Source organism: Zootoca vivipara, chromosome 2 (genome assembly GCF_965207765.1).
Source record: "Zootoca vivipara chromosome 2, rZooViv2.hap1.1, whole genome shotgun sequence".
NCBI classification, from domain to species: Eukaryota; Metazoa; Chordata; class Lepidosauria; order Squamata; family Lacertidae; genus Zootoca; species Zootoca vivipara.
This window is the reverse complement of record NC_142584.1, coordinates 60,055,582-60,083,054: the sequence shown is the minus strand read 5'-3', so window position 1 is coordinate 60,083,054 and position 27,473 is coordinate 60,055,582. Positions and strand designations below refer to the sequence as shown.

General features: G+C 44.0%; 2 protein-coding genes across 4 annotated transcripts in view; one reads left to right on the top strand and one right to left on the bottom strand.

The window, feature by feature from the left end:
• Window positions 1–1,301: 1,301 nt before the first annotated feature.
• Window positions 1,302–22,986, top strand: CD74 (CD74 molecule). 2 transcript variants are annotated; one of them, XM_035105666.3, is made up of 9 exons: window positions 1,302–1,475; window positions 8,579–8,754; window positions 9,746–9,822; window positions 11,455–11,517; window positions 13,858–13,953; window positions 14,908–14,977; window positions 18,458–18,649; window positions 20,295–20,392; window positions 21,545–22,986. In XM_035105666.3, exons 1-8 carry the CDS (start codon window positions 1,411–1,413, stop codon window positions 20,381–20,383), a joined length of 828 nt encoding a protein of 275 aa, XP_034961557.1. In that variant the 5' UTR covers window positions 1,302–1,410; the 3' UTR covers window positions 20,384–20,392; window positions 21,545–22,986. The 2 variants fall into 2 exon arrangements, with proteins under 2 accessions (XP_034961557.1, XP_088519297.1); XM_088663171.1 differs by lacking the exon at window positions 18,458–18,649.
• A 2,566-nt stretch (window positions 22,987–25,552) lies between these two features.
• Window positions 25,553–27,473, bottom strand: part of TCOF1 (treacle ribosome biogenesis factor 1) — a 40,597-nt gene continuing 38,676 nt past the window's right edge. For both annotated transcript variants that reach the window (XM_035105664.3, XM_035105665.3), the window contains one exon: window positions 25,553–26,112. The gene's annotated coding sequence lies outside the window, so the exon portion shown is untranslated. The remainder of the gene's footprint in view (window positions 26,113–27,473) is intronic.

Sequence of the window (27,473 nt, the reverse complement as noted above, 5' to 3'; positions counted from 1 at the left end):
CTTCTTCCCCACCTGGCCAGCTAGTGAACTGGGCCTTGGCCTTGGCCTGCCCCTGCTTCCTGGAGTGCCCTGCCTGCTGTTTCTTATGCCTCAGGACCTGCCATGTTGATGGGGTTCCTCCAAACTCTGGCTCTGGCAAAGGGTTTGGCTTCCTGTGCACTGGTCCCCATCCCCTTGTCATCCTCTGTTACCCTGTGAGTACTTCCTACACCAACCTCTCCTTCCCCATCCCCAGCTTGCCCTCCCCCTGTATGATCCAGTCCCACCTGCACCCCTGGCTGAGATCTTCTTCCTCCTCTTCCTCCCCCCTGAGCTCCTACCAGTTCATGACACTTACTCCCATACCCTCCAACATTTCTCTGATGAAAACAGGGACGTCCCATTCCATAATGATAATTTTACTATTTATACCCCACATATCTTACTGGGTTGCCCCAGCCACTCTAGGCAGCTTGCAACATACATAAAAAGGTAATAAAACATTAAACTTTTTTAAAAAAAAACTTCCCTATACACAGGATTGCTTTCAGACGGTTAACACACAAATACCCAATCTCTGCAGTCTTTTTTCTTTAGTCTAAACTTGACATTTACATTGGGACTAGCTGGTAGATTTCTGAAGCCTGCTCATTCTTTCCACCTATGAGAGAAGAAAAAATGGGGACTTTCATTTGTTCTCTGTTTCTCATGGGGTGATGACACAGGCCCTGCTATTGAATGTTGGAACTGGGAGTTCTAGGCTGTGGCGTTTTAAATTTAGGTGGTGGTTTTTGTTCTTGTTTGGTTGCAAATAAGTTAATAAAAGGTTGGTACTATATGATCTTCACTCCTTGCATCTCACTGTTTCAGGGAAGTTTTTAATCTGGTTTTACACCCCCACATAAAAACAGTATTGTTCATCACAACTTGCTATATTGTGGCGTATTGCCTCATAAATATGCAACAGTATGTTAAAGATTCACCACATGCACTTTCCACATTTCCCCTCCAGAGCCCAATCTGAAGTAAAATCTCTCTCCAAAGAACAAAAAGTTACTTTATTTGAATAAACCGTGCCGTGAGAGACTCATGAGCTACATTACAGTGTTCTCAAACGCACAGTCTATGAGGTAGCACGAAAAGCTGCAGAACTCTGCCTGACAACCGGTGATGTCATTTGAGTAGCCAATGAGATTTTTTTAAAAAAGTTAAAGCTGGCATAATTTGCTTACGACCTGTGTGTTGATACTGGTGGGGGTGGAGGAAGGACTTGAAGGGTTTTTCCAATTCTTTAGGTCCTGCAACTTTCACTTCCCATTTCTGTGCTTCTAGAAGCTTCTGAGGAGTGCAACAGCCTTTATAGAGCCCTTGCAGGTCCCAGGCAGAACATCTTAATTTGAAGCCACCAAGAACATCAAAAGAGACAGCACCATGGAAGATGACAGGAACAACCTTCTCCCCAATACATACACTGGTTCTGCTCCAGTGCCAGAAAGGTACATATGACTGCATGTGTGTACTTTCCCCCCACTACCTTGCACTTTTAATAATTTGTATGGGGTAAATAAGCATCAAGGTTTCCCACTCTAAACTGTCTGCCCCCTAGAAAGGCAGCCTGGCAGTGCCAGCCCTACCATTAGGCAAAATGCGGCAGCTGCCTCAATTAGTTGGTTTTAGATATCATGAAAGGGCAATCATATTGAAAGGTATTTAACATGTATTATATTTTTATCACAGGGGAGGTGGGAAGGTGTTTGCAGGATTTTCTGTCTCAGGTACCAAAATAACTAGACTGGTCTTGGACATTTTGCATTCCCCCCCCCTTTTTTTTTCTCTCCCTCCCCCTTTTGATGGTGGTAGGGAGGCACCTGGTGTTGCTGATGATGTTGGATCAGGCAAAGAGATAGTGTAACTGCGTGTACTTTCTATGTAGCTGCCAACAGGTCCCAACTAGGTGGGCACAAAGCTGTGGTAAGGTACGGCACTCAGCTTTCAATCCCTCTCAAATTAAAAGGCTAAAACAGCAAAATATTTGGTAGCCTAAATTGGGTGGTGGTGGAATTAATTGAAGCTGCAAACCTGTATGCATTTACCTGGGTGAGTAAGCCTCTTTGTACACAGTGAGACTTGGGAATAGGATTACATTGCAGAAATGACTCCTGCTTGTTTGCAAACCAGTGCGCTTCGAACAAAGCTACTTTATATTTCTCCTCATGCTGAATTCCAGACCTTTGGTACAGTTAGTTCTGTCACAGTTGGTTTTGTCTCATACTTGGGCTGTTTTTCATAACTGAAATGAAAAGTTTGGTGCAATTGATGCTTTTTAACTTTTATTCTTGCCTGCACCTCTGCAAATAAGGGGCGATTGGTATGTTTTATATAGTCTCAGCCCTATGTTTTATAATAATTCTTTGGAACTTTTGTATTTACCAGCATTTGAGGGGAGGGGATGTGTTCTTTCTTTCTTTCTTACCTTTTTATTCTGCTGGAAAGGCTATTTTACTTTTGAGGGAGGAGGAAATGGAAAGTAAAAAATATCAGTGTGTGAGCTTGATTGTTTAGTAAGGATTTGAGCCTGGGTTTCCACATGCAAACCAACCTCTCTAGCCCTTGCACCACACTTACTTTTCTTAGTGTGCCTCCATTTTGTATATCATGCTTTCAGGTTTCTTGTCTTTTTATTAATACATGGCAAATAATGATTTCTTAACAACAGTGACCATTTCGGGGAATTACACTGCTGCGACGCTGGCAATAGGCAGTTCCTGCCAAACAAAAAAGCGAAAGCCAATCAGATAATAGAGACATGGTGGTGTCACTTGTTGCTAGGGAGAAAGGTGTTCAGAAAATGAATATCCAAACTTGAACATTATAGCAGACTTTATGTCCCGCATGTTGAGTTACTGGTATATGGAGCTAAACTATACTGGAGATGGATTTTTATTTTTAAAGCAACAAGCATTATATTCTGCTTACATTTAAAGTGAATAACCTCCGCTTGGGCTGTCTAGACTTGAATTCACATGACAGAGTATAACTATTAGAACTTCAGTGTTTCATAGAATTATAGAATCACAGAGTCATAGAATTGTACAGTTGAAAGGTAAACAGAGGTACCACCCCCTGGAATGCAGGAATCTCAACTAAATAATACCTGATAGATGGCCATCCAACTGCTGCTTAAAAATCTCCAAGGAATGTGTGTCCACAGCCTCATGAGTAGCCAAGAGGGGGCAGGGAGGGGCAGCTGCCCCCCTAAATCAAGTAAATCAATACAAAATACTTCAGTAACTGTGGTTCTCCGCCCCCCAACACAAAGCCCGCCCCCCCATGTCCCAAGGGAGCCCATTCCACTATCAATTAGCTCTTACTGCTAGAAAGTTATTCCTGTTGTTTAGTCAAAATCTTCTTTCTTGTAACTTGAAGCCATTGGTTTGGGTCCTAGCCTCCAGAGCAGGAGAAAAGAAGCTTGCTCCATCTTCCATATGACAGCCCTTTAGATATTTGAAGGAGGTTATCTCCTCTCAATCGCCCCTTTTTTACCAGGCTAAACATACTCAACCCCCTCAACCGTTCCTCATAAGGCTTGGTTTCCAGACCCTTTATTATCTTGGTCACCCTCCTCATGTTCCAGCTTGTCGATATCCAGGGCTTTTTTCCAGCCAGAACTCAATTCTGGCACCTCTCAGGTGGGCATCATTGCCATTGTAAGAGTACAAGGGAGGCGTTCATGGTGAGTCCCGCCACCTCTTTTTCTAGAAATATAGCACTATGCGATATCCATCTTAAGTTGTGGCACACAGAACTGGACACAGTATTCCTGGTGTGGTCTGACCAAGGCAGAATAGAGCTGGACTATGACTTTCCTTGAAGATGACTCTTCACTTCTGTTGATGCAGCCTTTAGGGTTTGTTTGTTTGTTTGTTTGTTTGTTTGTTGCTGCATCACATTGTACCTTCTCGTAGATTAAGCAGGTGCTGTAAATACCCTCGCCGTATAAGAAATACGACCCGGCGTATAAGACGACCCCCGACTTTTGAGAAGATTTTCCTGGGTTAAAAAGTAGTCTTATACTCAGGAATAGACAGTAATTGGGAACTGTTTTTAAAATAATATTGATTATTGAGAGTATTAATATAAAACAGCCCCCCTGCACTTTCATGATTCAATTTAGATTTTTGTAAGCCCCATGTATTCTTCAAATAGGATTAAGAATTTCTGTTTAGCATAATATTCAGTCCCATTGCTAATATTAAACAGCCAATCCAAACATCTCTTCCATTAAAACAAAAAAACAAAATCCTGGTTTTCTTAGCCACCACTAAGTATTTTTTTGGTGTGGGGATCTGTTCCTTATCCCCCCCCCTCACCCTTTTCCCCCTGCCCCGAAAAGCTACTTTGCTTTTGAGGGAGGAAGAAATGGAATGCAACTGCTTTCCCTTTCGCTACACATGCAGTCACTGAGTTACTTGTTCCCTCAAGAAACTCTGAAATACAATATTTACCAGTATAACAGCCCCATAAAGTTGTCTGGGTTAAAGAGCTGAAAAAAAAGCACCTAGTAAGCTTGATTTAGGGACACGGGTGGCGCTGTGGGTTAAACCACAGAGCCTAGGGCTTGCCAATCAGAAGGTCGGCGGTTCGAATCCCTGTGACGGGGTGAGCTCCCATTGCTCGGTCCCAGCTCCTGCCAACCTAGCAGTTTGAAAGCACATCAAAGTGCAAGTAGATAAATAGGTACCACTGCGGCTGGAAGGTAAACGGCGTTTCCGTGTGCTGCTCTGGTTCGCCAGAAGTGGCTTAGTCATGCTGGCCACATGACCCAGAAGCTGTACGCCGGCTCCCTCGGCCAATAACCCAGAGTCGGTCACAACTGGACCTAATGGTCAGGGGTCCTTTTACCTTTAAGCTTGATTTGAACCTGGGTTTTCACATGCAAGCCAACCTCTCTAACCCCTGCACCACACTTACAAAATGGAGGCACGCTAAGAATTGCATGTCATGTTCTCAGGTTTCTTGTCTTTTCTTTTTTTAAAAAACAACAGTGACCATTTTGGGGAATTACTGAACAGCCAAAGCCAATCAAATAATAGAGATATAATGATGTCACTTGTTACTAGGGAGAAGGGTGTTCAGAAAGTTAATATCCATACTTAAACATTATAGCAACCTTTTTGTCCTACAGGATGATTTATATGAAGCTAAATTGTACTGGAGATTTTTTTTTTAAAAGCAACAAGCACTACATTCCTCTCTGAATCAGATCCAGAACATTTAAAGCGGATGAATTTAGCTAGGGTTTTTAAGTCTTGAATGTACATGACAGGAGATATAATAGTAGGACTTCAATGTTTAGTAGAATTATAATTCTTCTGATAGAATAATAAGCTGCTGTGAGTGATTGAGTGCTCTTTCTAAAAGTTAATTGTTTTTAATAAAAGTACTTACAAAACAATGTGTGTGACAGGCAGTAGTTTAGAAGAGATTAATATGCCATTATTGCAAAGGTTGCTTGTTATATAAAAGAAGGTAGAAAAAAAGCATAACAAATGTATTTAGAACTACTAAACATTTGTTGATTCTTGGCACTAAAACATATTTTTAAAATGTTAGTTATTTATCTGAAATATTACAAATGATTGATTTATATTTAACTGTGTGTTTATGGTTACGGTATATGAGAATTCAGTTGGCATTATCTGCATTTGTGTTTTATTTTAAAGCAAATAAACAATTTTCTTTTTCTTTTTTTTAAAAAGGGCATCATTCTCCTTTTAATCACAGAAATAAGTATTTCTCAGGTGGTGTCTGCCGCGCATAACACATGCATGCATCATTTGAAAGGGAGAACACTTTTTGTGTGTTAAAGTTGCTTTATTCATGTGCAGATTAATGCGAATTTACTCGACTGAATAAAACGCCTATGATTGATCAACTGTCAAGGTATCTTTAATCTGGTGACAGCCCTAATAAATACACGGAGAATTATTGATGTAACTGAAGGTCAAACTTCACATTACAACAGACATGCCTAAATGTATCTCCATCTCTTTAAAATGTAGCTGTGGGGAGGGGAAAGGGGACATCAAGAGAGACATCCAATATGGAACCACAGCATATGGAAAAGAATTATCCCTTTCCCCTTTCACTATTTCCCCAATGAACTTACCCCACCCCACCCAAACAGCTACTTACCCCATTAGTAAAATCATACTTTAAAAAAATTAAAAATCAATGAGGCTCAAAGCAGCTTCAGTGTTTGCTCCCGACTTACTTGCATTGAGCTCCTCCCTGTAAGGGGTGAGCTGGATTGGCTCAGGGGAACCACTGCTCCACTGCAAATGCACAAGAGATCTACATGTCTGTACTGGTATGCATGCAGAATCCCTTCATATACACACACAAGGAGATCTGTGGCCACTTGGCATATCCATGTATCCAAGGGCTAGTCCAAGTATTATTTGAATGTGGGTGCGGGGAGGTTGCCTGAGCCCCACTGTTGTGATGGCTAATCATAATTATGTGCAGTGCTTTTATTCTTTAAAAATGTTTAGGGGTACTCTCATTTTGACTCAAGAAAATAACCATTTTATAGTTCAAATCAGGAAAAATAAATACAGTAAATAGATAAAAAGTACAAAGATTCACAAAATGTTTATTGTATACCCCTGCGTCCCCCCAGAAAAAAGGCACTGATTATGTGATACAAGTGAAAACATTTATATTCTGATGCAATCTACTGTACAGGCTGCAAGAGTAGAGGGGAGAGAGAGAGAATTCCTGCAGGGGGTTGTACTAGATGACCCGTTGGGGTATCTTCCAACTCAACAATTCTATGATTCTATTATATACTAGCTGTACCCGGCCACGCGTTGCTGTGGCTGAGTCTAAGATTGGATGTGAGTTTCGTTGGCAGGTAAGACACAGACAGCAGGGTTGTATTGAATGTAGAGAAGGCCCCCCTGTTTCATAGTCCCCCCAAAAAAAGATTCCGGACATCTTCGTCAGAGTAGGAGTCGCCGGGCAGGCATTCCTATGTACCCGGTACTCCGACCTCTCCCTCTCCTCCCCTCGCATACCGCATGGTCTCGACGGTACGCATGTTCCCGGTGGGGGCTGCCGGGCGAAGGGGCAGGATCTGGCCGCTGCTCTCGGAGCAGGAGTTGCTGGGCAGCCACTCCCATGGACCTGGCACCCCAACCTCTCCCTCTCCCACCCTCGCATACCGCATGTTCCCGGCGGTACCGCATACTCCTGGCAGGGTCCGCCGGGGGAAGGGGCATGATCCGGCCGCCGCCCTCGGAGAAGGAGTCGCTGAGCAGTCATTCCCAGCAGCCTCTTCCTGCTGATGTCAGGATCCAGCCCCTGCCCTCGGAGGAGCCGCTGGGGAATCGCTCCCAGCAGTCTCTGCTTGGTGATGCATTTAGTATAGCATGTGTTACTTTGACTCCCAGGAGATGGCGCTCTGTTTGTGAAAAACAGGGTTTTACCTGCCAGAGGTGTGACACCTGTGCAATCTAAGTATATGCAAACACTCCCGTATGCGCATGCAACTTTGTGTTCAAATTTCAATGCAATCAGTCAAGCACTTTTGGAGATTTTTGCACACTTACATTTTTATTTATATAGAGATAGATGATAGATAGATAGATAGATAGATAGATGATAGATAGATAAGATAGATAGATACCTGTATAATTATTGCAATCATACAGCATTTACTGCATTAAAGCCTATGGCAGGAATCCCCAAACTTCGGCCCTCCAGATGTTTTGGACTACAATTCCCATCTTCCCTGACCACTGGTCCTGTTAGCTAGGGATCATGGGAGTTGTAGGCCAAAACGTCTGGAGGGCCGCAGTTTGGGGATGCCCCCTGGCCTATGGCATTAGATCCACAAACATTTCTTCCTTTTCACGTGCTGTCTGCCTAGCAACAAGTGAGGTGACAAGCAGAACAGATAATGACTGGCTACAGCTTGGGAATTTCCCTCACGGTGTTTTCCATCAGGGTGAAGGGCTGTTAAATACTGTATGAATAGCATGGAGGAAAGGAACTGTAAAAGGGAATTGCGGTCCTCATGGTATCAGGGGGAGAATCCTGATTAGCAGATGTTGATCTTGCACTCGGGAATTAATCTTAAATTGTGTATATCTCTTCTATTTAAAAAGTTAACTGGATAACTGATTTCCAGACTGTGTTGTGGGAAACCATGTGACTCCTCAGAGGCTTAACTGACAGCAAAGCCAGTGTGGTGCCCTCCAGTGGTGCTGCAACTCATTACTTTGGAAGTGGATACTTTTGATCAGGAAAATTTTGTGTGTGTGTGTGTAGCTCTTATTACCGTGACCCAACTCCACTTTCCCTCCTTTTCTATGGTTGCTTTTTTTAAAAAAACTTTTAATAAACCCATCTCACCTAATTTAGCCCTTAGTTAACCAAGTCAAAGCATTCTGTTTGTGTTACAAGCCAGAGATATGCCGTGCCTTGGTAATTTGCATGCAGGTGAAGCCAAACCTGCTCTAAGAAAATAAGCTCTCAACCTGGACATCTGGACCACTGATTGGACAAACTGACATGCCTCTTTTCTATCTTGCAGGGGTTCTTCCAGTCGTAAACCTGTCTATGCTGCCTTTTCCATCCTAATAGCCTTGCTTATCGCGGGTCAGGCAGTGACTGGCTACTTTGTGTATCAGCACAACACCCAGATCTCCAAAATAACCAAGACCACCACTGAGCTGAAACTGGAGTCGCTGGCCAACAGTCTCCCTCATGGTTAGTAGCTTCTTCCTTCCTCTTCCTACCCTCTCCCCCACTCCTACACTGTCTAAACACCTTTAAGTTTAACCATGATATATTTGCAAGCCTACTGAATTCTTAAAACATTTCTCAATTTTGTGTGTTAATTCTGCAAATCAGAGCTGAAGGGACTGAGCCTGGGTCTGTCAGCTGTTTATGCACTTGAATCCTGATAGCCATCTCTTCTCTGCTTGCTTGCTTGGATAGACAGACTAGATGATAGTTTACTTTATTTCTTAAATTTATATCCCACCCCTCCTCCCAAAGAAAGGAAGACCTAGTGGATCTACATATTCAGAATGTTGACATTTTAATCTGGGGAGCAGTCACCCTGTTCTGATCAGGTTTAGTCATTTTTATTTGTGAGTTTTATAGCTTCGGTTTATATTCTGCTCTTGAGTTGCTTTCATGACTGTTATATATTGTACATTAACAGTTTATATCAATTTACAATTAATAAAAACATGAAAAGAAGCATTCTGCCCCTGAAGTCCAACACTGTACAACTTGGGCAAGGTTTTACACCCTGTAGTTAGCATGGATGAGTAGGTTAGTGTTGTCAGTTGTGCAAGAGCTCTTCATAATATATTTGGATATGCGGAGGGCTATAGCTCACTGGCAGCGTGGTGTCCTCCATTAGTTTGAATAATCCTTTTTTTAAAAAGCTATCTGAGCTTTTGGACAGTTTCGAGGGATTTCCCTCCCAGGGGTAGAGTTTGGAAAGCTGTTTCTAATATGAGATGGGGGGGTGTCTGCTACTGGGGGGAAAAACAAGTCCAAGTTTCCACTTTTGAGTCCAGCTCAGACACCTTAATTGAAACCATGAACTCTCTGTGCAATATAATTTGTAATTTTGTATGTTTGACTCATCTGTATAAGAGGAATATCCTTGGGGGAAACCACTTTAAAAAAATTTTTTAAAAAAATCTCCCTACATGTTTAATTACACTACTCTTTTCTCCTGCAGCTGCTAAGGCAGTTAACCAGAAGAGGATGTCAGTGGCCAACATTATGCCTATGGTCCTGAGGGACCCAGATGAAGAGGTAAAGATGACAATTGTTTAACTAGCACAGGGCGGGGAGGTGTTAGGGTTGCCTACTGCCTCGGAACCTCTCCTCTTCATCCATACAACTCGCCCGGTATGGCTCCAAGTTTGCAAGGGACAGCTATGGATGAGGGGGAAGACATTCGCTCTGTCTTCTGGGGCCCTTCCTTTCCAGCCAGTCTGCCAATACAAAAACAAGCCCTCCTGGCTAGTATGCAATGCACCCAGCTCCTAGACCTTACACCAGTGTTGGAAATAAGCGTTAGGCTCTTGAGACTGACAGGTCCTGCCTCAAATTAAGCTGTGCAGAGAGATTCCATTTGAAACAGCAGCTTCAGAGCAGGGAGAGTGAGTTGGCTCAACTTGACATGAGTCAATGTGACATGAGTGAAGCTGATAGCCTATTAGGCCAGCTCTGTTCTCAGTTCTTATTTGGTCAATTTGCAGTATGCAGGAATGGTTTGCCAGGGAAATAGCCTTCCTTGTCAACGTTCTCTAGAGGTGGCGGCAACCAGGGAATGGTGCCAAAGCTGGTTTAGGGACACCTCAGAACCCTTGGGAGGAGGTTCCTACTAATGGTTTGGATGCCGATTGAAGTTCATTCCATGGAGTTTCCATTTAAGTCAACGATACTTAAATGAGATCTGAATCACAAAAAAGTCGCAACTAAATTTTCACGTTGAGTGCAAAGAGACCTGGGTGTAAGTAAGTCCATTGTAGCGTGTGAAGGACAGGGAAAAGCCCTTTGTGTAGTCTGTTCTGTAGGATTGGGCAAGGAGCAGCTTGATAGTGTGACAAAGGTTGCATGCCACCCCCAATCTATGCCAAGCAGTAGCAAGATCCCAGGGGGGTTCCAGGCGCTCACCAAGGCCTGTGTTTCCGTTGGGAAAATCGTGGCACAGTGGAAGCTAGTGTCTTTAAGAAATAAGGTTAATCGTACACATATTTGCACCTGGAGTCTTCAATGAACAGGACACCCCAAGAGTGTTTCTCATTGCCCCTCTCATAGCTTCAGGGTTCAAAGCAGCAGTCAGTCATGCATGGGCTTAGCCAAGGGGGTGGGGTGGGGCAGCTGCCATCCCAATCAAGTAAGTAAATAAAAATACTTAACTGACCAATCATGTCACAGATACTGGTAGCTCAGTTCTGCCCCCCCCCCCAAACATAAAGCCTGCCCCCGTAACATAAATCTTGGCTACGCCCATGCAGTCATGGTTCCTGGTCTCTCGGTACAGCCTCTTCCATCAAATGACATCCATTCCTACTTTTTCCTTGTTCCCAAAACACCTTTAGATTTCAAAAGGACCATTTTTCCTGTGATATCATGCCCCAATCACCTTGGTAACCTCCCAAATCTCCTGCCTTTGTCCACTCCTGGGGCATGGGGTGGGGTGGCGATGGCTTTGTGCATTTCCAATTGTCCTAAAATTAAACTATGACTCTGCACTTAGCTAGCCCCAGCAGACTGGTTTGCATAAGCTAACCCATGTCTGGCACAGTTCTGCAGCTTGTATTTCCCTTCATATTATCTAAATACTACCGTTTATTAATTTCTACCATTCACTAACAGACTCTGGTACCCTAGATCTATTATGATATTTTAACTTCTTTGCTGTTGTCTCTTCTACAGTCTCCAGAGGATAAAATGAAGCTGACCAATAGCACTGAAGACCAGATCAAACGTCTGCTCATGGTAAGAGCCTCGTGTCTTTGCCTGTGCAAGTTTTGCTTGTCTTAGATCAGGCATCCCCAAACTTCGGCCCTCCAGATGTTTTGGACTACAGTTTCCATCTTCCCTGACCACTGGTCCTGTTAGCTAGGGATCATAGGCCAAAACATCTGGAGGGCCGCAGTTTGGGGATGCCTATCTTAGATGGAGAGTGCTCAAGTTTGCAGCTACAGACTCAACTGCTGGAGGCCTAGGGCTGAATCCCACAAAGTCATCCTTCCACTTGCTCAATGGAACACCCTCTAGCACTCCTCTTCCTGTGGGCCACCCAACCCTCTGGGGCAGATTTGGAGAGAGAGGTAGAGGATGCACAGGCACAACTTTATTGGCTGCAACACACAGCACAGAACGAGACATTTTTATGTTCATAAAAAACACTAACCTATCCTTTGTTTTCCAACTACAGTATCTGACAGGTGTGTTTGTGTTCTCAAGAAGGACTGGGGATATGGTGTTTATGCAGGGATTAAAATGAAGGAAGGGTGGACAAGCATGTGTGTTTCATTGCTTTTAGTGCACCAGTTAGTACTGCTAGATTGAATAGTTGGTTATTTCTTCAGCATGAAAAGCAACAAGGCACAATTGCAGCAACCTGTGCCTTTATTTCCCATGAGCCTATACCTCTTCAGATCCAAGGACTGTAGCCTAAGTGTCATAACATTAACTGTGGATAACGCACAGGTTCTGAACTACATATACACTTTGGAAACTTTCCTGCACCCAAAGAAGGCACTACTGCACCAATTAAATCTCCCAAGTGTCCTGAACCCCTGGCCTACCTGGCAGCAAGTCAGCATGCCAAGTTCAAAGCCTGAGGGTCAATCCATACGAAGTCCAAAAAGTCCAAAGATCAGGAAACGCAGTCCAGGGTCAACCCAAGTAGCCAAGTCCAGCAGTCAGGATACAGTCCAGAGCCAAACCCAAAGCACAGTCCCGCAGAGGTCCAGGAGCATCCAAGTCAATGGAAATGGGCAGTTGAGCAGACAAAACACCTCAGCTCTGCTTCTGATTGCAGCACCTGGGCTTGATGAGGCAGGTGACCCTCACCTGTTCCAAGCCCACTCCAGCTGAGGAATCACACCCCTCCTCCCTCCCAGAGCTAGCAAGCCCCACCTGGCCAGCTAGTTAGCTGGGCTGTGGGCCTTTGCCTGCACCAGCCTCCTAGAGCCCCCTTCCTGCTGCCCCCTATGCCTCAGAGCCCACCATGTTCATGGAGACAGGGGCCCCTCTGGTTCTGGTCGGTGATGGGTCCTGCAACTCCTTGCCACCCTCCATCACTCTGTGAGTACCGGTACTTCCTTCCTCACCCCCTGCTTGCCCGGGTGTGTCCCAGTCCCAGCTACACCCCTCCTCAGAATCCCCATCATCCTGCCAATTCATGACACCAAATGACCTTGGAGGGTGGCATGGCAAGCATCTGTTAAACGAGAAACTTAGATAAAATGGTGTACTCGTAATATGGGGCTATGCGGACAAAGATGGATTATATAATAGGGAGTTTAGATAAACATTCAGACAGTGGGAGTTTGTGGTGCACGCTGTGAATAATTGTCATTAAATTTTAGGAAAAGCAAAGGCTTTTATTTCCATCTCAGCTTCTCACTGGATGCACTTGCTTGCTTGTGGTTTTTTTTTTTGTATTTTCCTCCCCAAACCCATACCCTGCCCAATGTCCCAAAGAAACCCAAGGCATTTAGGAAATTGGCAGCAAAACACTATAACCCAAAAATAATTAAAACCAACTCAATTATTGACATAAGTTAAAAACAAATTTAACCATTCCAAAACAGCCACCAGAATATGCAAAAGCTATGCCAGCGAAGAAGCTAATCAGTTGGCTTGTGGCTTGAAAGGACCCAAGGACAGGAGAGGAGCCCTCCTCTCCATTTGTATCTTCCATTCAAAATCATTCTGCTGTGGCTGTTTTCCTCATAAAAGGAGTTGAATCCAAACTTTGAGCTCCCCAAGGCAGGGAGGAGCAGTGGAGGGAGGCAGCTTTAGGATGAAAGGGGGGAGGGGGCAGAGATAGATCACCAGTCTCTCCCACCTGTACCTTTTGCCTGCCTTAGAAGATTGTGCTGGTGACTCAACTCCTACAAATGGGTCTGCTGCCCATGCTCTCTGGTTGGGCCTCACCGTCACTGTGTCTGGTTGAATTCATGATATGGAGTTGGTGTTTCACGTCCTGCCAATCCAGACCCAATCCTTTGAGCATAGTCTTGCTATGCTATGTGATCTCTTTCTTGGCCTCCAGCAGAACTTACTTTTCTCACATAACATTTGTTAACATGTTCCTCCCTGCAGCGAGCAAACCCTCTCATTAAATTTCCTGAACTGAAAAACAGCTTCATGGAAAATATGAATACGCTGAGGAACCGCATGGATTTCGAGGACTGGAAGGTAAGTGCTGCCATCTTTCACAGAATCCTATCCCCCCCCCCTGCCCCGCCCTGCGGTCCTGAAGAGAACATGGTGTCACAATGGATAGGCAATATCTCATTTAACAGATCATAGAGTTGGAAGGGACCATGAAGATTGTCTAGTCCAACCCCCTGCAATACAGGAATATTTCACCCAATGTGAGGCTCGAACCCATGGCCCTGAGATTAAGAGTCTCATGCTCTAGAACAGGCATCCCCAAACTGCAGCCCTCCAGATGTTTTGGCCTACAACTCCCATGATCCCTAGCTAAGAGGACCAGTAGTCAGGGATGATGCGAATTGTAGTCCAAAACATCTGGAGGGCTGAAGTTTGGGGGTGCCTGCTCTAGAAGCTCTCTATCCTGTTAATTTTATTTGCCTTGGGACTTATTCCTGTTGGAGTCTAAGACTTTGGAAGGGATCCTAGTCCTTCCCCTCTTGTGCTCAGGAAGGGAGTACAATACAAGTATCCATTGTCACTTGCAATGCTTCCTAGTTTACTCTTGACTGCTATCTAGTGTTTTGAGTTGCTCATGTGTGGGATTTAAATAGGCCTCAGTTAAACTTGCTAAATGCCTGAGATTCTAGGAATTATGTTTGGAAAATGGCAGCAGAGAGTTCTTCCATGAAGGGACCACAGCGCTGGACCTCTGTTAATTATGGTATTATGGTATGGTATGGTATGGTATGGTATGGTATGGTATGGTATGGTATGGTATGGTATGGTATGGGACAAAGCCCCACGTTCATTAATGTAGTTAAAATTGGCTGAACTATATCAAAGCCCTTTCCTGCAGTGTAGTACAGTGGCATTCACCCAGCAGTGAAACATATGGTGGACTTCTTGTCATTTGGCAATTAGACAGTTGTTAACTTACATTTATTTATTTGTGGATAGGGATGCCTTTTATTAACTGCATTTTATCTCTTGCAGTCTTTTGAAACCTGGATGCACAAGTGGCTGCTCTTCCAAATGGCCAAGAATGAGATTCCAGCTGCACAAGGTACACAAGGACTGTAGCCCTGAAAGGAATTCTAAGGGTGGTGGATGCAAATTATCTGAAGGGCTCAAATCACAACATAACAGAAAACATTCCATTTTGCTGCAGCTTCAGATCCTAAAGAGATGCAGGAAATCATGTGAAACAAAATCCCAATGTACATCCCAAGAAACAGTACATTTCTGTAGGAGGGACTGAAAGGGCTCTGCTGCATGCCAGAAGACTATGGAGAGGGAGTTGATGTATGCTGACGACTTGGGGGTGGAAGGAGATATTATACAGGATGTTGAGCTGCTGTTGAAAATGATAGCCCTGTGTGGAGTTCTTCCTCTTTATTTTGGAACATGGACAGGACTGGCACCAGAATTTATGGAGGCCGCAACATGGTTCCACCCATGCCCCCCCCCTCAAAACACCCTTCCAATGCAGCTGTGCTTTTTCTTTTTCTTTCATGGTAATGACAACTCCACCAGTATGGTCTGGGGCCTTATATTGTGGGTAAATTAAAATGGTAGATAGTCATCATGGATAGGAGCGGAGATTGGCTCCCCTTCAAAAACAGCACAACTACCCATCCACCATTAAAACGGCTTTCCAGAGGCCCAGTGAAGAAGGTGGCAAGGCAGCACAACAGGATTGGGCCTGTGGGGTCCTTCTGGGCCTCTGGGGTCCTTGGCCAGTGCCTGTCCTGGGCAATTGCTTGCGCTGGGCCTGAACGCATAGCATCACTTAACCAGTGATCTATTATCACGTGTTTCCACACAGCCCCAACTCAGAAGTAATGCACAGCATGAAGACATCACGACACAAAGTGGCTAGAAACTGTTACAGGTGTGCTTGTGGAGGAGAACTCAACACAGTGTTGCTCTTAGTGCCGGCGGCCCCATGTCCCTTGCACTGGTTTGGATTTGAGTGGAAGGCACTTCCTCTCATGCAAGGGGGCACCTGCAATTTCTGCAGACTTCTCTCTTCACCCGCAGTTCCCCATCCAACTTTTCAGGGGCACAGGGGGCTGAAATGATGGGAGGGAAGCAGCGAATTTGCATTAACCTGAGAACTCTGCAGTTGGTTGGATCCAGCCCAATGCACAGCCCCACTAGCCTCAAGCAAGCCAGGGGGTGAGAGCCACTCACAGGCAATGCTCTCCCAGCTGGAGTTCAATTGCAAGTGTAAATCTAGTAATTAGTTGGCGAAAGCCTCGTAGCTCCAATTAACCTGGCAAGCTTTGGGCTGGGGGGAGGGGGGGAAACTGCTCACCCTTAGCACAAAGACCACCCAAGCCCAGTATTCTCACTGCAGTTCATTCACTATTTCTTGGCCTTTCTGCGCTAGGCACAAAGGTTTAGGGGTCCCCAAACTAAGGCCTGGGGGCTGGATGCGGCCCAATCACCTTCTAAATCCGGCCCACGGACAGTCCGGGAATCAGCATGTTTTTACATGAGTAGAATGTGTCCTTTTATTTAAAATGCATCTCTGGGTTATTTGTGGGGTATAGGAATTCGTTCATATTTCCCCCCCAAAATATAGTCCAGCCCCCCACAAGGTCTGAGGGACAGTGGACTGGCCCCCTGCTGAAAAAGTTTGCTGATCCCTGGTTTAGCCCTACAACATATTTCAGAACACAGCTGCTGAAAGAGGCTGCTGACAGGTGCTGCCTTGGCCAGGACCGCTTATTTTCAGCGGCAGATCTAAGCACTTGAAGAGTGTTTCCACACGGCTGTTTACTGTGCACTTGACACTGCTCACGTGTGCAACTTCTGCACAGCATCCAGTTGATATTTGATCCATAGTCACTGTGTCCAGAGGGTGGATGAGATCATGGAATGACATTTTGATGAAGATGGCATCCCGTGGATGCCACAAAGGAGGGGGTGCATGAACAGCACCGGGTCCCCAGTAAGCTGCCATGTGCTCTGCAAGTCCCTTCCAGTATGAATCTGTGACATTAGCTTCTGGGCCTTGTTTAGGTGCTGGCTTACATATGGATGGTCTATCTGCAGGAGCATTGCCCAGTCTACTATCTTCTGGGCTAGTAGAGACCTGCTGTGCAGACCTTGGTTTTGGGGGGTGGGGTGGGGATTTCCTTCTTTATCTCAATTGAAAACTCATAGGACCAAGAGTAGGGCGCTCTCAAAGTGGCACTGCAGCTCTGGATTTCAGAGAGGCCTTCCAACAACTTCTGTATCAGTTGTCTAGGTATGGAACATCTTCATACTGTACAGTTGTTTGTTACATTTTAAACAAATTCTGCATTGCCTTGGATGCTGTTCAACACTGAGGGACCTAATAATGAAAACAGCAAAAAATGAATGTCTTCCTTGGCAGAAGATGTGAAAAACATGTTTCGACATGTTGTGATACTGACCATTTTACTACTGAAATAGGCTTGATGTGGAGCACAGCTTGAGCCCAAAGCCACTTGCTGTTTCTTCAAAGGAAACGTGGCTGCAAAGGAGCACTCTTGGCTGACTTTCAATTCAGTGGACGAGGTCTTTGTGTTATAGAACCACTGGTTTTAAAAAAAGCCTCTTTTCGCTCATCACAGCAGAAGCAAAACACGGTCTGTCCCTGGGAAGAGTGATTGGCAAAGAGCAATTCATTTGAAACTGCAATTATCTAAGCTAAATGATGCACCCATGATGAAAGAAGACCTGTTGTTTGAATTAAGGCCCACTTCAAATACATTTTTTTTAAAAAAAGGAAACCCTACTGAAACAATTTTAACAGTCACACACACACACACACACACACACACACACACACACACACAGGGAGAGCCTTATTAATGACATACATGGCCAACCACTTTCCTGTCCCAAATTTGGGCACCAATGCAATGCTTAAAAAAAAGAATGTTTCCTCCTCCTGTGATTTCAGCTGTTTCTGAAATAAAAGCCCGCAGCCGAGATTTTCATACCAATTAGCCACTCAGCAGTGGTCGGACACATTCCCATTAGCAGAATTTATATTAATACTGCCTCCATTAAGCAGTACTCATTAGCATTTGCTCTCATTAGGCTAAATGGGTTCCATGGGAGCCATCCCAATAAAATAGCTGTCCTAATTAAACGGGCATATTGTTACAAAAAGCAATTCTTTCCTTACACCCCCCCCTTTCTTTCCCATGGTGCAGCCACAATGAAACAGCCTCTTCTCATATTAGGAGGCAGTTGATACATTCAGCCAAACAAAAAAGGATTGTTTCTTCTGGACTTTCAATTTCAAAGCTGCTTCTATGGAGTTGGGGAATGCTCCCAGCTGTGCTACCTTTCTATAAATGGGGAGCATTCAAGCATTTGGTGCCATCTTACCACCTGAAGTGCTATGGTGCAGGGAAAGCTTTACCTCTGAACTTAGCCATATGTCTCAAGCAAGGCAAGGGAGCTATTCAGTTGTAGTTACTTACAGTTGCATCACAGGGCAATGCTAGCAGCTGGCGGTCAACTGTGCACACTGAAGTTTCTGTTTTTGTTTTGTTTAAAGTGAAAACCAGGTGCCAGACAGAAGAATGTGGTCGGGGTGTCCACCTGGGACGATTCTGTGCCAAATGTGATGGAAATGGCGACTATCTGCCTAAGCAATGCCATGGTAGCACTGGCTTTTGCTGGTGTGTCTACAAAAATGGCACCATGGTTGAGGGCACTTCTAAAGTCCGTGGGCCACTGGACTGCACTGGTAAAGAGCTTCTGTTTCCTATCAAGGGGGAAAGGAGTTAATAAGCAAGCAGTTGTCCTTTATATTCTTGAGTAAACTGGATTATCTAGAGTTAGGGAGCAACATTTTAATGGCCCAAGTCCTAGGAGCTAATGCAGGCACCCCCAAACTTCGGCCCTCCAGATGTTTTGGACTACAATTCCCATCTTCCCCAACCACTGGTCCTGTTAGCTAGGGATCATGGGAGTTGTAGGCCAAAACATCTGGAGGGCCGAAGTTTGGGGGTGCCTGAGCTAATGAGCCCCCCCCCAAAGACCTAGATTTGAGTCTTAAACACAGCCAAAGTATTTGCAGGGCAACAGCCATTGTTGCAGTTGTAGCAGTGTTCTTTCCTCTTTCTAAATAGAAGAGATGAAGTCAGGCATATAGGCAGGGTGGGCTGGGGTGCTGCGATTCCCAAGAGTCACAATACAACTGTGTGTGAACCACATTGACTACTTTCCACATCCACCATGCCAGACTTCCCTAAGAAGCTCTTATTACATAGGCAGTGCAGTTAGAGCAATTTTGCCCAGTTTTGCACAAAATACTTTGGTGGCAGAATTTGGGCCGTCTGGTTGTGGAGCCAATACTTGTTGTTGCCAAATTCACATTGTTTTTCCTTACTTGGAAGATAAACCCACTTTGATTTCTGCACGCGTGTGCCTTATGTTCCTTGTGGCTTCACCATTGGGATGGTGTTTGGTCAATATTACATGAGGCAACTTGATGTGAAAAAATAGCCTTGTTGCTATTTTTTACTTAGTCTTGCTTGATGACTGAACTTACGTCATTCTCTTACCACCACCCACATCAAGAAAGTGGGAAGACTGTTGTGAACAGTTAAGGAAGCTTCCCCTATCCTTGTGCTTCAGATTTCTACCTGATATCTGCCCCTGAGTAAGCTTTTCCCAAATGTAACAAGCAAATGCAACACCAGCCATTAAAAATAATTTAAAACGTTATGACCTTACAGCGCATAGAAATCTCAGAAAACCCAACATCTTCATTTGTGTCATTATCATTATGCCAATCTAACACATTCTCAAGAAACAAAACAAAACTTGGAATTAGTCAAATGACAAAAATCAGAAAAAAAATTGGAATTAGTCACAGCCTATGCAGAAAAAAACTTAAATTATAAGAACATAATAAGAACTCTGCTGGATGAGGCCAATGGCAGATCTAGCCCAGCACCCTGTTCTCAGTGGCCAACCAGATGCCTAAGTAGAATCTGAGTACAACAGCAATCTCCCTATTGGTGATTCCATTCAACTTGCATTCAGAGGGATAGTGCCTCTCAGAAATCACAAAACTAATATATACCTACCTGCCAATAAGTACACAACTTTGCGTTGTTGAATGGACCAAAGATACAAATCGGTCAGTGCTCATTTGTCAGATTTCAAATGACCTTTCTGTCTACAGGCAGTGGAAAATGATATGGCCAAATGTTAAAAATTTTGTGTATTACTAAAAAAAAAAAGATGAAAAACAAACAATTGTGCTGCTGGCTGTACATGAGTTAGCACAAACTGGTAGGAAGCATCCTAAAGGTGATGTGGAAACAAAGAGGACATCTTAGGGCATTGGGAAGTGCTAATCTCTCTATCCCTCCCTTTTCCAGGAAATGGGCAACTGGTGAACGTGACAGCTGGTGATACTGAGGGTGATACTGAGAATGTGACAGCTTCCCAGCTGAGCTTCCGTACCTAAATGACTGAGGTAACGCAAGAATTTTGCTGGATCAAACCAAAGAACTATCTAAGCCCACCATTGTTTTCCCCCCATAGTGGCCAACCTGATGTCCATAGGGAGCCCACAAGCAGGAGATGGGGATCAAAGCACTCTCTCTCTGTTGTTCCCAGTGACTGGCAAATCAGATACAGTGGTGCCTCACTAGACGAATTTAATTCGTTCCACGGGTCTTTTCTTATAACGAAAAATTCGTCTAGTGAATTCCCATTGAATTTTTTTTGAATTTTTTTTTGCCCATAGGAACACATTAATTGAATTTCAATGCATTCCTATGGGAAACCGCGATTTGCTAGACGAATTTGTCATAAAACGAATTTGTCTAGCGAGGCAACCTCCGCTCGAAAAATCCTTTCGTTAAGCGGAAATTTCGTTAAGCAGGGCATTCGTTAAGCGAGGCACCACTGTACAGTCATCATGCCAGGAGCCATTGATCACCTTATCCTCCCTGAAAGTAGCTGACTTAGGTCTGGAGAGTCTAGGAGTTCCCCTTAAAGGCAACCTTTCATTTCAGTGCTGGTGTTCTCAGCTACATACACAAGAGAGCAAGCCAAGTACGTATATTCCGGCGTATAAGACGACTGGGCATATAAGACGACCCCTACCTTTTCCAGTTAAAATATAGTTTGGGATATACTTGCCGTATAAGAAATAGACCCGGTGTATAAGACGACCCCTGACTTTTGAGAAGATTTCCCTGGGTTAAAAAGTAGTCTTATACGCAGGAATATACAGTACTTTGTTTTTAAATGTAGGTGCCTTTTTTAAACAGCCCATACAGATTGAATGGGCCACAGTTCCTGTGGTAGCCAAGGCCTTCTATGTGCAGATAGTGGCACATCCACTTTTTTTAAAGCCTGAAATACAGATATTCTCTAGGTGTCAAAGGCAGAGTGGGTTTTGTGGTGTGTGTGTGCAGGAAGACAATAAGTATACAAGCCAAATTAGGATACCTCCCCACCCCAAGGCATAACAATTAAAGGCACCACTAACTTTAAGGGGCAGAACAACACAAGTTGTGTGTGGATTGGCTTTTTTGTACTTCCCATCAATTTCTGCCTCTGTATTACTAGGAAACATTTCTGGGGCTTGACTTCTAATGCACATTTCTCATTTCTTTAGAAATGCCAAGCAAACAAGGCAGGCACCACCACCAGCCGCATCAGCTCAAGAAGCACAGCTTATCTTCTCCAGTTTGCTCTTGTTTTTGCTTCTGTATTGATTTCGTGAATTATGTTAGCTGCAACCACTTCTAAAATTCCTAGGCTTAAGCATTATCCTTAATGGAGGAGGGAAAAGTAGGTTGATTAAATAGCCTGCTGAGCTAAGCCCTGAATTACCTTTTTAGAGAAGTAACCCTTGTACAACCACAGCTTTAGCAGCAAAATGCTTCAAGTGAGAAAGGGTGATGTTTTCTTCAATTATTCAGCTCATGCAGAGAGGACCCCCCCCCTTGAATAAACCCTGCAGTGATTCTTGTGGCTAATCAGGCTACATGAATAGGGGAACATTTACTGAATGTATGTGAATAACAATAGTATTCTGAGACAGTGAGAACATCTTCTGCAATGAAATATGTTTCCCTCAAATGGGGGAGTGGGGGTGGAATATAACATTGTTTTCCAAATATATTCTTCAAAGGTTATTACTCTATGTTTAATTCACTTTACTCTTTCCCCACTGGATTCCTCCTGATTTTAGATAAGTCTTACAAGAGGTAGAAGATATCTACTGAACCCTTCATTTATTTGTTCTTTGCATCTTTTTGCTTTGGTGATCACTCGTAGCCGAGTAAGGTTGTCTTCCATGAACACGGTCTTAACAGTGAGTCTGTGACTGTGGAGCCCAGTTCTGGATCCACATGTCCTTCCACAGTGAGGACATAGGTTTCCAGGCAGGAGTTGATCACGGTGAGGGTCTGCCAAACGTGCCTTCCTCTTAGCACGTTTCTCCTTTTTGCCCTGAGTTCGTGCTTCTTCAAAGTGAAATTTTTGAGTGTTCTTTACATATATGGATATGAACTGCTGTCATCCTGAGTCATGCTGGCTGGGGCTGATGGGAATCAGGGTTCTGATGGTGTAGAGCAGGCACCCCCAACCTTCAGCCCTCCAGATGTTTTGGACTACAATTCCCATCTTCCCCGACCACTGGTCCTGTTAGCTAAGGATCGTGGGAGTTGTAGGCCAAAACATCTGGAGGGTCGCCGTTTGGGGATGCCTGGTCTAGAGGAATGGAGGCATTACCTTATGTAAGGTTTAAATATAGCTGTGAATCCTGAAACCCCAAATGCTTTAGTAGTTTCTAGCAAGGCTATATAAATTTATCTGGGCAAAGAACAGACTTCTCCTGCATCCAAAGCAAATATAAGTGAATGTTTCTTCAATTACACAAGCAAGCCAGCAGAGTGGATATATATTAGTGATAGATGATAGACGAGCACTCAAGCTTATGACATACTAACTATACCCTTTGAATATATGATCACTGCATTATTAGTGAACTCAGAAAGATGATTTTAACTGTAAGTCGTTGTAAAGTTAAAATAAAAGATAACCTTCTAATAAGGTGCTCTTGTCCATTGAGGTGGATGACTGAGATAAGACTCCAATTAACTGGTTAACACAAGAGACGACTCTACACATGGATATCACCAAATGGGCAGCATCGAAATCAGATTGATTATATTCTCTGCAGCCAAAGATGGAGAAGCTCTATACAGTCAGCAAAAACAAGACCTGGAGCTGACTGTAACTCAGATCATCAGCTTCTTATAGCAAAACTCCAGCTTAAACTGAAGAAAGTAGGAAAAACTACTGGGCCAGTAAGATACAATCTGAATCAAATCCCTTATGAATACACAGTGGAAGTGAGGAACAGGTTTAAGGATTTAGATTTGGTGGACAGAGTGCCTGAAGAACTATGGATGGAGGCTCGTAACATTATACAGGAGGCAGCAACGAAAACCATCCCAAGGAAAAGGAAATGCAAGAAGGCAAAATGGCTGTCCAACGAGGCCTTACGAATAGCGGAGGAGAGGAGGCAAGCAAAATGCAAGGGAGATAGGGAAAGATACAGGAAACTGAATGCAGATTTCCAAAAAATAGCAAGGAGAGATAAGAGGGTCTTCTTAAATGAGCAATGCAAAGAAATAGAGGAAAACAATAGAATGGGGAAAACCAGAGATCTGTTCAAGAAAATTGGAGATATGAAAGGAACATTTCGTACAAAGATTACCATAATCAAGGACAAAAGTGGTAAGGACCTAACAGAAGCAGAAGACATCAAGAAGAGGTGGCAAGAATACACAGAGGAATTATACCAGAAAGATATGGAGGTCTCGTACACCCCAGGTAGTGTGGTTGCTGACCTTGAGCCAGACATCTTGGAGAGTGAAGTCAAATGGGCCTTAGAAAGCACTGCTAATAACAAGGCCAGTGGAAGTGATGATATTCCAGCTGAACTATTTAAAATTTTAAAAGATGATGCTGTTAAGGTGCTACACCCAATATGCCAGCAAGTTTGGAAAACTCAGCAATGGCCAGAGGATTGGAGAAGATCAGTCTACATCCCAATTCCAAAGAAAGGCAGTGCCAAAGAATGCTCCAACTACCGCACAATTGCGCTCATTTCACACGCTAGCAAGGTTATGCTTAAAATTCTACAAGGCAGGCTTAGGCAGTATGTGGACCGAGAACTCCCAGAAGTGCAAGCTGGATTTCGAAAGGGCAGAGGAACCAGAGACCAGATAGCAAACATGCGCTGGATTATGGAGAAAGCTAGAGAGTTCCAGAAAAACGTCTACTTCTGCTTCATTGACTATGCAAAAGCCTTTGACTGTGTCGACCACAGCAAACTATGGCAAGTTCTTAAAGAAATGGGAGTGCCTGATCACCTCATCTGTCTCCTGAGAAATCTCTATGTGGGACAAGAAGCTACAGTTAGAACTGGATATGGAACAACTGATTGGTTCAAAATTGGGAAAGGAGTACGACAAGGTTGTATATTGTCTCCCTGCTTATTTAACTTATATGCAGAATTCATCATGCGAAAGGCTGGACTAGATGAATCCCAAGCAGGAATTAAGATTGCCGGAAGAAATATCAACAACCTCAGATATGCAGATGACACAACCTTGATGGCAGAAAGTGAGGAGGAATTAAAGAACCTTTTAATGAGGGTGAAAGAGGAGAGCGCAAAATATGGTCTGAAGCTCAACATCAAAAAAACCAAGATCATGGCCACTGGTCCCATCACCTCCTGGCAAATAGAAGGGGAAGAAATGGAGGCAGTGAGAGATTTTATTTTCTTGGGCTCCTTGATCACTGCAGATGGTGACAGCAGTCACGAAATTAAAAGACGCCTGCTTCTTGGGAGAAAAGCAATGACAAACCTAGACAGCATCTTAAAAAGCAGAGACATCACCTTGCCGACAAAGGTCCGTATAGTTAAAGCTATGGTTTTCCCAGTAGTGATGTATGGAAGTGAGAGCTGGACCATAAAGAAGGCTGATCGCCGAAGAATTGATGCTTTTGAATTATGGTGCTGGAGGAGACTCTTAAGAGTCCCATGGACTGCTAGAAGATCAAACCTATCCATTCTTAAGGAAATCAGCCCTGAGTGCTCCCTGGAAGGACAGATCGTGAAGCTGAGGCTCCAATACTTTGGCCACCTCATGAGAAGAGAAGAATCCTTGGAAAAGACCCTGATGTTGGGAAAGATGGAGGGCACTAGGAGAAGGGGACGACAGAGGACAAGATGGTTGGACAATGTTCTCGAAGCTACGAACATGAGTTTGACCAAACTACGGGAGGCAGTGGAAGACAGGAGTGCCTGGCGTGCTATGGTCCATGGGGTCACGAAGAGTCGGACACGACTAAACGACTAAACAACAACAACAACTGGTTAACAACCAAAGGGAGAGAAACGGAACATACATTTCCATAAACCTTCCTGTGAAAACAGAAGGGCTGGAAGCTTGGCTCTCTTTAAGAATGAAACAAACAAACCACAAAGACATGAGCCTGTTCAACACAACATGACAGCTGTGTGCAGCTGACCAAATCCTTTGGAATTGTTTAGCTGCAGCCAAGAGATTTACACATTTTCAGTTTCCAAATAACACACAAGTGCTTTTCCCAGTTCCTATGGTTTTATTGTATACCATTATTTAAAAAGAGAGAGAGAGAGTGAAAAGTACAAGAGAAAAAGCCAACCTAGAATCAACAGGGTTTTGTACATATTGAACACAATTCCTGGATGGACACTGCAGAGACATAAAACTTCTTCCTTTAATGTAGTATGAAAAGAGGGGGAGGCGATCTTTTCCTTTAAAAAAATATAACTCTTAAGGGTTGGGATGCGGTGAAGGAGGAAGAAGAGATAGCAGTAAAAGTAATTGCTGGATTCAGGATTGAAAATCAAAGGTGTTTGTCTTCCCCACATTCTGTCAGTTACAGTAGCTGCATCTTCTCCATTGGCCAAGCAATCGGGGCATGTCTTATTCCCAAGCAAATAGCCAGATCAACTGTTAGCAATGCTTAGCTCTAAAAGTCACAGTTAAAAATAGTTATAAATACTGAAATTAAGTCTTTGACATTCCCATTTTCTTTTCTTTAAAAATATAAACAAACAGTTTCTTTCCCTTGAATGCTCCCAGCATATTTTTATTCTTCACTTCATGCTTTAAGCCACTACAGGAAAGGGAGAGAGAAAGAACACATTAAAAAATGTACTGTAAAGGAGGGAAATTCTGCCAGTGACAGACTTGTCAATGAGTAGGAAAATATTTTTCCAAATGCATTGCAAGTATCTTTTCTCATCCACGTGTTAATGAGGTACTACTCTCACTGCTACCAGCTACCAGAAAACACCATTGACCCAGCTCTACCCTAGAGCTATTTGACTTTTGCAAAGGAGGGAAAAAAGATGAAAGAACTCTAGGTACTTGAAGATTGATTTATTTTAGGCCTGACACATTCCAAAATACCGTACTTTTCAGTCTATAAGACTGAAAAGAGAAGACGCCCCCTATTTTTGGGGACTCAAATTTCAGAAAAGGGGGGGGGAGAGATGGCTCCGCTTTTTTGCGGAGGATTGCCCAGTTTTACAGCTTTTTGCGTGGGGGATTGCCAAAAATTGCTCGCACGCAGCCACCCACGCTGACAATCGCCCACTTGCCACAGCGACAGCCAATCGCAAACAGACCCCACCCCAACTGAGAAAATCTGTCCGCTGGCAATCTCCGCGCATCCCAGAACAGCAGCTGCCAATCGCAGCAGTGACAGCCAATCCACAGCAGTGTTTGCTGCAGAAACCAATCACCAAGCCAATTAGAGAAGCAGCAGCCAATCCAAAGCAGCCCTTCTAGCAGCCAACAATTGTCACTGACATGCTCCTGCTCGCAGCTGCAGCCAATCACCCACCCACCCAATTCACTATCCATGTATAAGACGGGGCAGGTTTTTAAACATAATTTTAGAGTAAAGAAAACCTTGTCTTATACATGGAAAAGTACAGTAAACCTCCTTCAGAGCACACATTTTTAATGCCAATTCTCATCATAAAACTGCTGTCGCTATGGAACTGCTTTAAATCCTTATCGGAGTTCTAAGGGGCTTACTGCCCTCCAGATGTCTGGACAATTCCCATAAAGTCTGGCCATTGGCAAAGCTGACTGGGGCTGATGGGAGTTGGGAGTCCAACAACATCCGGAGAGCGCCAGGTTGGGGAAAGCTGCTTTATGCTCTTGATAGGAACTGCTATTCTGAACCTGGCCCCAAAGAAATATTTCAAAAACACGACAAGCCTGAAAATCTGTCTTCAAGCACCTGGAGTTCCTCCCTGTCAGCAATGTTTTCATGGTTTTCTGGTAACACCCCCCCCCCGGACCCTGACATTACATTGGAAGATGCTTGAGCCTGCATCCCTGGACTTCTGAGCACAGCTTCTGTAGGCCTTTAGAAAGCCATCCATTTAGCCCTTCTAGAATGTGACTCTGATCTACGGTATGTTGCCAACCCTGTAAGCTCACGAACTTCCACTTCCTACCCGA